The sequence below is a fragment of the Somniosus microcephalus genome, chromosome 5 (assembly GCF_052327205.1).
Source record: "Somniosus microcephalus isolate GS21.2 chromosome 5, FLI_Smic_1.0, whole genome shotgun sequence".
NCBI lineage: Eukaryota > Metazoa > Chordata > Chondrichthyes > Squaliformes > Somniosidae > Somniosus > Somniosus microcephalus.
This window is the reverse complement of record NC_140991.1, coordinates 253,411,418-253,423,469: the sequence shown is the minus strand read 5'-3', so window position 1 is coordinate 253,423,469 and position 12,052 is coordinate 253,411,418. Positions and strand designations below refer to the sequence as shown.

At 41.6% G+C, this 12,052-nt stretch overlaps 1 protein-coding gene across 5 annotated transcripts in view; it reads left to right on the top strand.

The window, feature by feature from the left end:
- Positions 1 to 12,052, top strand: part of mcur1 (mitochondrial calcium uniporter regulator 1) — a 75,181-nt gene that overhangs the window by 53,973 nt on the left and 9,156 nt on the right. For 4 of the 5 annotated variants that reach the window (XM_085988823.1, XM_085988821.1, XM_085988824.1 and 1 more), the window contains 3 exons: positions 870 to 923; positions 1,138 to 1,252; positions 1,989 to 2,551. In XM_085988823.1, the coding sequence (XP_085844949.1) occupies positions 870 to 923; positions 1,138 to 1,252; positions 1,989 to 2,044 (225 nt within the window). In that variant the 3' untranslated portion in view covers positions 2,045 to 2,551. Of the gene's footprint in view, positions 1 to 869; positions 924 to 1,137; positions 1,253 to 1,988; positions 2,552 to 12,052 lie in introns of those variants that run through there. The other variant, XM_085988822.1, reaches the window with a different exon arrangement.

Genomic DNA, 12,052 nt, shown 5'->3' with positions numbered 1-12,052 from the left:
TTGATTCTGTAGCAAGGAGCTATTGATTCTGAGTTTAAAGGTGACTTCCTTTTCCCAGTGCATCTGTTTCCCGCCTCCTCTTTCCCCCCCCCCCGCCCCCCATACCAGTTTCCTACAGTTCATGTAGAGGTGGACTCCTCGTGTTGGTGAGGTGGTGAAACATAGAAGTTAGTGTTATGTATGTTCTGGGTTTGGTAGTATTGGATGTAGCTACATGCCACTTTGTACCCAAGAAGGTACAAGTTGAAACTTTTGTAATCAAGTGAAATCTGCTGTATTGATTTTCTGCTATTGTTTAATCTTTTAATAAACCTGACTTGTTTATAGTCTTGAGTTGTATGGTCTGATGGTGTTTATTCCTTTTTAATACAAAGAGGGTTTGTGCTATTTCTAATAAGATAATCTCAGTAAACAGGGTTTCTGTTCGTATACTGTGCATATAAATTTAATGATCGGAGAGTTAGGAGCAAGAACATGCTTACAAGGGCAGTCTTTAGTGTTAAGCATGAGAGAAGTATCTGATGAAGTGCTAAAATTGCAACTATGTATACCAAGTATAGTACAGATTGTGGAATGCTTAATGGACCTTTCCACAGCAAATGCAATTGAAGAATTTTAGCCCTAGATCTCTTCTCACTTGCTATTGTAAAACATTTTAGTGCCAATGAGAACTTTTTTTAAAGGTTATTGTTCAATACATTAATTTACTTACAAGGGAATACTCAGTTTAACCTGGTAAAACATCTGAACACCCACAGTGAATGTCACAGCAATCTACTTATTTTAAGCAGATCTGCAATATAACTTTGTAATCTACTTTTGGTGTTACTTCCAGTATCACTTGTGACACTTTTTGTCTGTCTCTACAGATAACCGAGCACGAAAGAAGAGTACTGGAAACCAGAGCAGATATAGTAGAGTTGGTGAGAATTATCTTTTGAATTTTAATTATGTAATTCACTTTGTTCCTCACATGTCCACACTGTCTTCCTTGGGTTGAAGGGTAGAATAGTTGAGCTCCTGGCCGTCTCCATGGTCTCTGACATTATCTATTTGTTGGTGTGCTTCATTTGGCTGTTTATAAACTACATAATGTCATTGTCAGGAGTTTTGATGTGGCACATACTTAATTTTCAGCATTCACAGCAAGACCGAGCTGTGACTCAAACAAACCAAAAGATAGACACCGAAGTAGCAGGACTCAAAACTCTGTTGGAATCGCACAAACTCGACACCACTAAATATTTAGCAGGTAAGAAGGCCGTTTATCAAATTGGATAGCAATTGCTCTATATACTGTAAATTCTGGTGTACGCTACCTCCTGTACATTTGGGTGGGGGGTCAGGGGAAGCCTGTGATTTGTACATCAGGTATACAATAATCACAATGTTTAAAGCATGTTTGGCATTGAAATTAGGTGGAATAGAAATAAAGACCTAATGAAAGAAAGGTGCTTTACATAATAGTTGCCTGTTAAAGAGGTTGTGATCAAGCAATAGTAAGGGGGCAAAGGTTGATATTTCAGATGTATCTGTCAACTTAAGTTGCATATAATCCCCCAGCACATTATTCTTAATATTATCAGTATTGTAGTCCTCAAACTTTCATATTTTTTAAAAGGATCTATGGCTTGCTCCCAGAGTTCCTTAAAGCACTTTTATGTTGATGCTTGTTTAGTCCGATCACAGCAGAGTGGTGCATGTCTGCTGGTTCTCTGTGTTTATGTTGCCAAAACTGGCTCCCTCATCCCAATGGCAGAATCAAGATTTTCATTGGTCTATGATTCAGTTATCGGGGTAAGGAAGCCGGTTTTCATAATGTAAATGTGAAGACCCAGCCTGTGGACGCTGCTTCCCTATGATCAGAATTAATTAAATGCAATGTAAATACAGCAATGTCTTTTTTTTTAAATAACTGTCGAGCTAGTGGAATGATGTGCAATATAAACTTGCCATTGATCTTTATCTTGGTGGATGTTTCCTTGTAGGTTCAGTTTTCACGTGCCTTACCATAGTGCTTGGATTTTATCGCCTCTGGGTATGAAATTTAATCCCTGACTGGACCTTAATATTCATCCTCAAAGTGTCAGGAAAAAGAACCGTAGTGATTGTTTGTAAATATCTGAAACATCATTTGAAATGCTCTGGATGCCTAAAAGAATCAAGAAATTTACATATTGATTTAATTCAAAAAATTCTTGATGTGTGAATCTATTGAACTTATTTTTAAATGTAAAAGTATGTATGAATCTTATCAAATTTAGGGTTTATAAAATATGTATGACTACTGTATTGTAAACTTTGAGGATTGTACCTGTAAATTTTGTACTAATTTAACAATTTAAAACCTTTCTGCATTTATTTTTTTACCACAAACATGTATTTACTTTCCTCAAAATAAATGTTGACCAGTTCTGTTGGACTACCACAAATTAAGTTATCAAAGTGTTCATAATTGTAAAGAGATGCACAGTGTCAAATTGCTGGTTGCAAGTAGTAATGGCAGGTGCTTCTTGAGTACATGCTGAAAAATAAAATGTTTCTAGAAGTTGGTCAGCAGTTGTTGCTTTATAGTGAAGAGACCAGTTTGGGATATTTACACAACGACAAAAACCAAAGCAAGGATTGAAAAGCCACATCATTTTTTTTCCACTTATCTTGACATTGTTTCCAATATTTATGGAATAGACCATGACTGTTCATGAACTATTTGATGGTAAACTGTCATCAGCTGGTGCTGGGGTGAATCTCATGAATATCAAGCATTTAAGGAATGACTGATTTGTTGGTTCCCAGTGGTTCAGACAGATTGCACTAATGAGCTATGTGAATGATGTGTCAACTTCAGCCAGTGTAGTATCACAAGTCAATGCCCATGGTTTCATAGAATCTGATTCTGCAGAGTTTCATACTAAGGGTGAAAAAAGTGCAGATAATGCATACAAGAATAAGAAAAGCCAAATAAATCATCATTCAGTCTATCAGGCGTTAAGCTCTATTTCAACTTACCCTGCCAAACATTTCTCTACCTCCAGACCCACACAAGTCTTTCTACTACCTCGTCTGAGATCTTTCCACTTGTTAATCACCCTTTAAGTAAGACTTTAAAAAATATACATATATTTTAATTTAGCTTCACTAGTTTATCTGGAAAACTTCTTGCCCTTTTAAAATTAAACCTACAAATATTGTGTTAAGAACAATTGGGAACATGAAAGCATTTCTGTGTCTCTTACCTTCTTGCAAAAAATTGGGACAGCAAAGTAACCATCAGTGTTTGAACCTAACACCTTTTGGTCTGTGTCCCAGATTCAATTCCCAGTCAGTGCTGAGTTAGTCGACCTAGGCCTGGGTAGAACTCGGGATGCTGTGTTCCTAATTGTAAGTGATGCACAGTGCCAAATTGGCCTCTGTGTCACTGGCATGGTGGGGAAAGGAAAGAAAGAATCGTACAAGATTTCCAACCTCAGTCGCTATCCAGTATGAGGTATGATGTCTTCCATGGTGAGTAGCCTACCAACACCCACCATCTAGGTTCTTGGATGCAGAATAGTCACTTGGGTGAGGTATGCAAGGGCACCTGACGCCTGTGGAATTTGTCCAGTGGAAGTCAATTCCTTCAGGAAAAGGAAACAAACATTTACCAAAAAGAATTGAATCTTCTATTATTAAGCTTTGCCTCCAAGCAGAAGTGTTAACTTTGAACCTCTGCCAATTCCAATGTTTTTCGGACTGGAGGAAGGTACACAATGGTGTTCCCCAGGGGTCGGTACTGGGACCACGGCTTTTCTTGATTTATATTAATGACTTGGATGTGGGTGTACAGGGCACAATTTCAAAATTTGCTGATGACACAAAACTTGGAAGTATAGTGAACAGTGAGGAAGATAGTGATAGACTTCAAGAGGACATAGACAGGCTGGTGGAATGGGTGGACATGTGGCAGATGAAATTTAACGCAGAAAAGTGTGAAGTGATACATTTTGATAGGAAGAACAAGGAGAGGCAATATAAACTGAAGGGTACAATTCTAAAGGGGTGCATGAACAGAGTGCTAGGGGTATATGTACACAAATCGTTGAAAGTGGCAGGGCAGGTTGAGAAAGCAGATAAAAAAGCTTATGGGATCCTGGACTTCATAAATAGAGGTATAGAGTACAAAAGCCTGGAAATGATGATGAACTTGTATAAAACACTGGTTCAGCCTCAACTGGAGTATTGTGTCCAATTCTGGGCACCGCACTTTAGGAAGGATGTGAAGGCTTTAGAGAGGGTGCAGAAAAGATTTACAAGAATGGTTCCAGGGATGAGGGACTTCAATTACATGATTAGACTGGAGAAGCTGGGATTGTTCTCTTTGGAGCAGAGAAGGTTGAGAGGAGATTTGATAGAGGTGCTCAAAATCATGAGTGGAGTAGACAGAGAGAAACTGTTCCCATTGGCAGAAGGGTCAAGAACCAAAGGACACAGATTTAAGGTGATTGGCAGAACAACCAAAGGTGACATGAGGAAAAACCTTTTTACGCAGAGTGGTTAGGATCGGGAATGCACTGCCTGAAAGGGTGGTGGAGGCAGACACAATCACGGCTTTCAAAAGGGAGTTGGATAAGTACCTGAAAGAAAAAATTGCGGGGAAGTGGGACTAGCTGAAGTGCTCTTGCAGAGAGTCGGCACAGGCTCAACGAGCCGAATGGCCGCCTTCCGTGCTGTAACCATTCTATGATTGTATGACATCACAGTCCAGTCCGATTCTGTCGTCACCAAAGTCAAATAACCTGCCAACATTCACGTACCAATATTTACTTATGAATGCCCACTTGGATAAAGTACTGTGGAGATGCTGGCGCTTATGCAATCGTCTCGGTCTGAGCCAGTGCATTTGGGAAAATAGAGCAAGTTAGGGGGAAACGTTCATAGTAGTTTGTTTACTGTATTATCTTTGCTGATCTTTGTAACTGACATTCTTAAAGTTCTCAAGCACCTGTCACACTGATACTTGATGAAATATCAATTTCTATGTGAAGGTTTCTTGATTAAAAAGATTGTCATATTAGTTACAGGAAATTGTATAGATGGGCGATTCCAATGTTAATTATTATGGAGGTGGCCCACTCTATTCTGATTTAAGTGGTACAACTGAAACCAAGAATGTAGTATGTTAAAGGTCAGTTAAAAGATCAGACAAATTCAATTGAAATTGTTGCTTTCAAGACATTGATTCAAAGATTTGCTACTCAAAAGTCCTACCTTCTGTCCTGCTTCAGGTTAGGACCTTACTGTACATATGCAAGAAGCTTTGTAATTTAGAAACTGCTCCCTGTAGATGAACTTCAACAAAGGATTTTGAAACGGTTATTAAATTGGAAGTGCTGGTTTCTTTTGATCTGACAGATCATGTTCCTTGAGGATTAAACAGTGAAAGGTTTGCACCGAGATTTTACAATGTGGATGCATTGTAAGTGAGTTACGATATTGGAATGTTTTTCACTATAATTGAAGATTATTCCACTTCCACTATACAACTGTGCCAAGTCTTCAAGCAATCCTAAACTAATTTTGGCACAGTAATGAAGCAGGCGATGTAACTGAATTCCAAATGAAGTTGGAATTGAAAACTTGCATCAATCTGTTAAACATAGACCCACCCTCAATCATATTATTCATGCCTTTTTGCTGTAACTAACTCGGGTTGCTTGGAGATCATTTCAGATGCCTAAGCATTAACACTTAACTAACCACTTTGGAGTTGTAAAAAAGATGGAAATGTTATGTACTGAGAACAGTGCAGTGAATATCAGTTATAAGATCACTTTGGGACACGAGCGATGTTTGTATCATTGAAGAAACACTCCTGTACAATATAGTGGCTCGTAATTTGCGGTCAGCGGCAATGTGACGGCGATCGCCATTGACCTCGAAGAAAGCTGCCCACAGAGCTCTCGTGATTTCTGTGGCGAGAATTTTAGCTTCCTCAATGTGTAATTGATTGTAGCGCTGTCAATAGGTTGTAGAGCAGCAGTGATGTCATCAAGCTGTCTAAGCAGCCAATCACATTGAAGAATTCTCAGACAGCAAACCAGGAAATAAAAAGCACTGATTATCTGCACTTAAAAAAAAAAAAAAAATTAGAGCGCGAACTAAAGATTGGGGCATACACATGGGGTTAAGGTAGAAGCTGAAATATGAACAAACATTAAAAAAAAGTTTTTTTTTTAATCTAGTCATTTTTATCATAATGGAGAGATTGAACATTCCACAAATATAGAATTAGTTTTTCAGCACCAGAACGGTTGTTTAACAGTCAATGCACTGTTAAAATCCCAGTTATACCTATTCCAACAAGGCTTAGCAATTAATGGGCTGTTTAACAGCGATATTAGCGCAGAAAAGCTGATGTTTTCGTCAGTTCCACGGATTTCACTGATTGCCGGCTATGGGGCTGGTGGTCCACAGCGCAGCCTGTGTTGGAGCAGTAAAAGACTGACCGCAGCTTCAGGATTTCTGCGATTAGCTGCGCATGCGCTAAGTCTTGAAGTTATAGTCAGTTTCAGAGGGGTAATGACGGCAAACGCTGACTGCCGTCATTACCCACCGCAAAATCCAGGCCATTCTTTTGCGGTGCTATTTCCCATACAACTATTATTAATGGACTCTCAAAGTTAGTGCGTTTTAAAAAGATCATTTAATAGTTTTTTTTGTGGGGGAAGCTAAGCATTTACCAAATTAAGCAGTGCACATTACACCTCCTTATGTCTGCCATTTAGTGCTGTCTTGATAATTTCAATGAATGAATACGAGATACACTTAATGGCCCAGAAATTCGGGTCTCCACGGGTGAGTACGCACGGGGTACTCATCCGTAGGACCAATGGAAGTGCCGGTTTCCTGCATGCACTGCATATGCGTGGGAAACCGGCACTTCCGTTCCCCTGAAAGCAGGGGTTCAGAGGTCGAACGCGTGCACGGGAGAGGCTGCGCGTGCGCATCGAACTTTGTTTTTTGTTACAGGTTTTCCCGGGAAGGTAAGCCTGCAGAATTTAGAAATGTAAAAAGCAGGCGTAAGGCCTGCTTTTTACAAGGTAAGTGGTGAATTAATTAAAATTAAAACATTTTTTCCACAGGTTTATTATTTTTAAATACTTTAAAGCAAGGTAAGTTTATTTTTAGCCCCGTTAGAAAATAAAATTAATTTTTTCAAAAATTTAAATTCTTGTTTAAAATAGTTATTTCATTTAATTTATAGTTTATTTAAAAAATGTTTTTTTTTTTAATTTATTTGAAGATTTAGTGATGTTTTGTAAGAAGAAGGGGCCCATAGTATTTCTAAGTTTGACAGCACTTCCTGTCAGACTTATGAATGGAGCATTCCCTGCTCCGATTGCCTCCCCATGGCCCACGTGATCCCAGGGGACGCTTCAAACTAACTGCGCCCCTGGGATACGCAAGCACTGCGCGCCGGCAGCTGGACCAGGCCCCAGATCGGAATTCCACGGGGGCCCACAGCTCAACGGCCGGCGCGCTAGGTAAGTGCAGATCGGGGGCTTGCACCCGCGGGAAACCCCCGACCTGAATTTCTGGGCCAATAGCTTTTTTTAGTTCTCTGTTTTGATGAAGGGTTAACCTGTCTTATCTCTCTACAAATGCTGACTGACCAGCTGTGTGTTTCCAGTATTTTCTGTTTTTATTTCAGTTTTCCAGCATTTGCAGGGTTTTTCCTGTACTGTTTGGTTTACTGCCACTTCTGTTCCAGGAGTGCATACCTTGAAGTTATGTTCTTGTCGACGGGATTTTATCAGGATTGCATAATGATATTTGCAGATAAGTATTTTAGATTTAATTTATATTTACTCATGTTAAATAATTCTAATTCTATGTCGGCCCTCAGCTTCTGATGGCAACTCTTAACTAAAGAATTCTAGGAGCCCAGGTTACTGTCCTTGTCAAAACTTGAGTTCAAGCCCTGCCCTTATTTTCCCTTCAATAGATACTTATTTTGTAATGAAGAAACTGACAGAAGCATGCATGGAGAAGGCTATACACAATCAAGAGCTACATGATTTAACTGGCATTAAAACTATGCTAGATGTGTTGTATAAATGCTCACTGATGACAACATTGACTATTTAAAATTTGAGTTTGTTAAGTCTGTGTGTTCTAGTTATTGTTAATAAGAATCACTGCACACAGACCACAAGAGTAAATTCAACAGGTCTTTACTAGTCGGAGGTCAGGCTGAACTGCCCAATAAATCATTACACAGCACTTATATACCGGTGTGGTCACCACCGGTATTACAGTATACAGCAGCCAAGATAAAGTCGTGCATCTCTTAAAATAGTTCTCTTAAAGGTGGAATGGTTACATACACCACAATCCTCCCTTTTTAGCTTAACAGTATATATTCCCCATTAAACATAACATAATAACATATATACACAACTTCATGTAAAAACAGTTCACAGATTCAGTCTCTGAGGAGGCCTCCTGATCCGAGACGGATAACGCCTTTCAGGGGTCTCTGGTTCTCGTTGCTGGGGTGACTCATCTAGTTGATCCCCTGTGGATAGGACATCATCATCAGGTATATTCACTTCTGAGGTAGATGCTTCAGGTTCACTAACTTCCTCCACGGTTGTCTCTGTCGTAACCATGGGCTCGACCCTTGTTCTCGATCTCACCAGTTGGTCAGCATGACGTCGCATTACATTTTCACCAACATCTACCGTGTACATCAGGGGTCCTTGTCTGGCCCGAATTGTTCCAGATTGCCATTTCTCGTTTTTATAGTCCCTGGCTAACACCGGTTGTCCTATTTCAAAACTCCGAGTGGGCTTGTTATTGATATGCTGGAACTGTTTGTTTTCGACTTCCCTCCGCACATTTGGTTTTAACAAGTCCAACCTGGACCGCAACCTCCTGTTATAGAACATCATGGCAGGACTTTGGTTTGTTGTTGCATGGGTGGCGTTTCGATATGCCAGTAGGAAATTGTCCACCTTGTGTTGCAGTGGAATCTGATCTTCGCTCATGGCCTTTATTGCCTTTTTGAACGTCTGTACAAACCTCTCGGCCAGCCCATTCGTAGCTGGATGATATGGGGCAGAGGTATAATGTTTCACCCCATTCTTCTTCAGGAATTTCTGGAATTCCTCTGACACGAACTGTGGTCCGTTGTCTGAACATATTTGCTCTGGTAATCCATTTCTTGCAAATATCGTTCTTAGCACCGCGACCGTCTTCTCCGAGGTAGTGGTAGTCATTTTAATCACTTCTGGCCATTTAGAATGTGCGTCCACCGCAATTAAAAACATGGAATCCATGAATGGACCAGCAAAGTCAATATGTACACGTTGCCATGGGGTTGAAGGCCATTCCCATGGATGCAGCGGTGCAATTGGAGGTGCATTTTGGACTTTTTGGCACCCTGAGCAGCTTTTCGTCAGATCCTCTATCTGTTGGTCGATACCCGGCCACCACACATAAGCCCTAGCAAGGCTTTTCATCTTGACTCCCCCCAGATGACCTTCATGTAGTTCTTTTAGAACTCTCTCTCTTAACTTAGGAGGGATAATCACCCTTGTTCCATACATCAATGTTCCCTGACAGATGGACAGCTGTTCTCGTCTTGCTGAGAATGCCGGTAACAGTGGATCAGCATGGGCTGGCCATCCCTTTACTGTCAATTCGTAGACCCGGGACAGTGTCGGGTCATTCCTAGTCTCCCTTTCAATATTTGCATTGGTGACAGGTAAACATTCGATGATGGTCGAGTGAAATAACTCCACCGGGTCAACCGTCGGTGCCTCCTCCTCAGTAGGTAGTGGCAGGCGCGACAGCCCATCAGCATTACCATGCTGCTTTGTACCTTTGAATTCTATCTGATATTGATGTGCCCCTAGGAAAAGGGACCATCTCTGGAGCCTCTGTGCTGTCATCACCGAAACACCCTTCTTAGGGTTAAAAATGGATACCAACGGCTGGTGGTCTGTCAGCAGTGTAAACTTCTGGCCCTGCAGGTAATTAAACTTCTTTACTCCCCACACAAGGCTGAGAGCCTCCCTATCTATCTGAGCATAGTTGCGCTCAGCGGAGGTCAATGATCTGGATGCAAATGCGACTGGCCTTTCCAAGCCATTTGGCAACTTGTGTGAGAGTACTGCTCCAATACCATAAGGAGAAGCATCACAAGCTAAACGAATAGGTAGCGTTGGGTTGAAGTGAGCCAACACTTCCTCTGAGGTGATCAATGCCTTGCTTTTGCGAAAGGCCTTCTTACAGTCCTCGCTCCACTTCCATGGTACTTCTTTCTGCAAAAGAGCATTCAGCGGGTGCAGCACCGTGGATAGATTTGGCAGAAACTTATGGTAATAGTTAATCAACCCTAGGAACGACCTCAACTGGGATACATTTTCTGGAGCGGGAGCCTTCACAACAGCTTCGATCTTGTCAGGTGACTTGTGCAGCCCCTCCTGGTCAATGACATGACCACAGTACGAGATCCATTTCTGAAAGAACTCACATTTCTGGCGATTAACTCGAAGTCCATATTCCTTCAATCTGGTGAGCACCAGTTTCAAATTTGCAAGGTGTTCCTCATCGTCATCTCCTGTAATCAGGATATCGTCCAAGTAACATTGAGTGCTTGGAATTCCCTGTAATACCTGCTCCATGGCCCTCTGCCAAATTGCTGGAGCCGAAGCCACTCCAAAAACCAGTCTATTATATCGATACAAGCCTCTGTGCGTGTTGATTGTGAGATACTGGCGCGACTCTTCCTCAACTTCCATCTGTAAGTACGCTTGCGCCAGGTCTATCTTGGTGAAGTGTTTCCCGCCAGACAATGAAGCAAAGATATCCTCAATCCGCGGAAGCGGATATTGCACCGTGTGAAGCACCGGATTAACCGTGATCTTGAAGTCTCCACAGATGCGGACCTTCCCCGGTTCCCCTGGCTTGTTACTCGATGAACGCTTCATGACGGGAACAATGGGCGTGGCCCACTCACTCCAGTCCACCTTAGACAGTACTCCTGAACGTTCTAGCCCTTCCAGCTCAGCTCCCACAGCAGGTCGTATCGCATAAGGTACCAGTCTGGCTTTGAAAAATTTTGGGTTTGCATGTTCTGCAATCTTGATTTTTGCCGTAATTCCTCTGTGTTCCCAGTCCCTGTTGGAACACCTCTTTAACCTCATCCAATATTCTGGACAATCGTTCAGGTTTGACATCTTTTTTTCCGGAATCTACCGTTACTGCTTTTAGGGAGTGCCAGTCCATATTTATTTTCCTGATCCACTCCCGTCCCAGAAGTGGTGGACCTCCCTCAGGTAGTACATATATGTCCATTCCTTGGTGTTCTTTGCCCTTGTGTACCACCTTGACTTTTATCTTTCCGATGGGGTATACTCTTTGCCCCGTGTATGTCTGCAATACTATCTCCGTATCCCGTAGGGGAATATGTGTGAATAACCTTTTGTAATCTTGCTTATTCATGACCGTCAACGCCGATCCGGTGTCCAATTCCATCTTCACTTGGACTCCTGCTATCTGAAGTGTGACCCAGATAGTTTGTAGGTCAGCTTCCTTACTCACATTGTGAATTCTCAGACTACCCAGTTCCTTGCTGTTGGAGTCTGAATCCGAATTCTGTTCATCTGAACTCTTCTCAGCCACCTTATGTACCTTTCTGCACTTTTCCTGCGGTGACTTTTTGTTGCTGGTCTTCTTTCCTGACCGGCATACTTTAGCTATGTGACCAAGCTTGCCACATTTTCTACATTCCTGATTTTTAAACCAGCATTGGTTCTGATCGTGTGTTGTCTTTCCACAACGATAACATTTCGCTGTACCCAAAGCCATTTGATCTACGCTGAGTACCGCTGCCTTCAGCTGCATTTCCGCAGTGCCTCTCGCTGCGGCTTCGTGCGATGCTGCAATAGTGACAGCCTTATCAAGTGTAAGATCATTCTCTTCAAGCAGCCGCTTTTGTGTTCCTTCTTTCGACAACCCACACACGAATTTGTCTCTCAGTGCCTCTATCAGTCTTTCCCCAAAC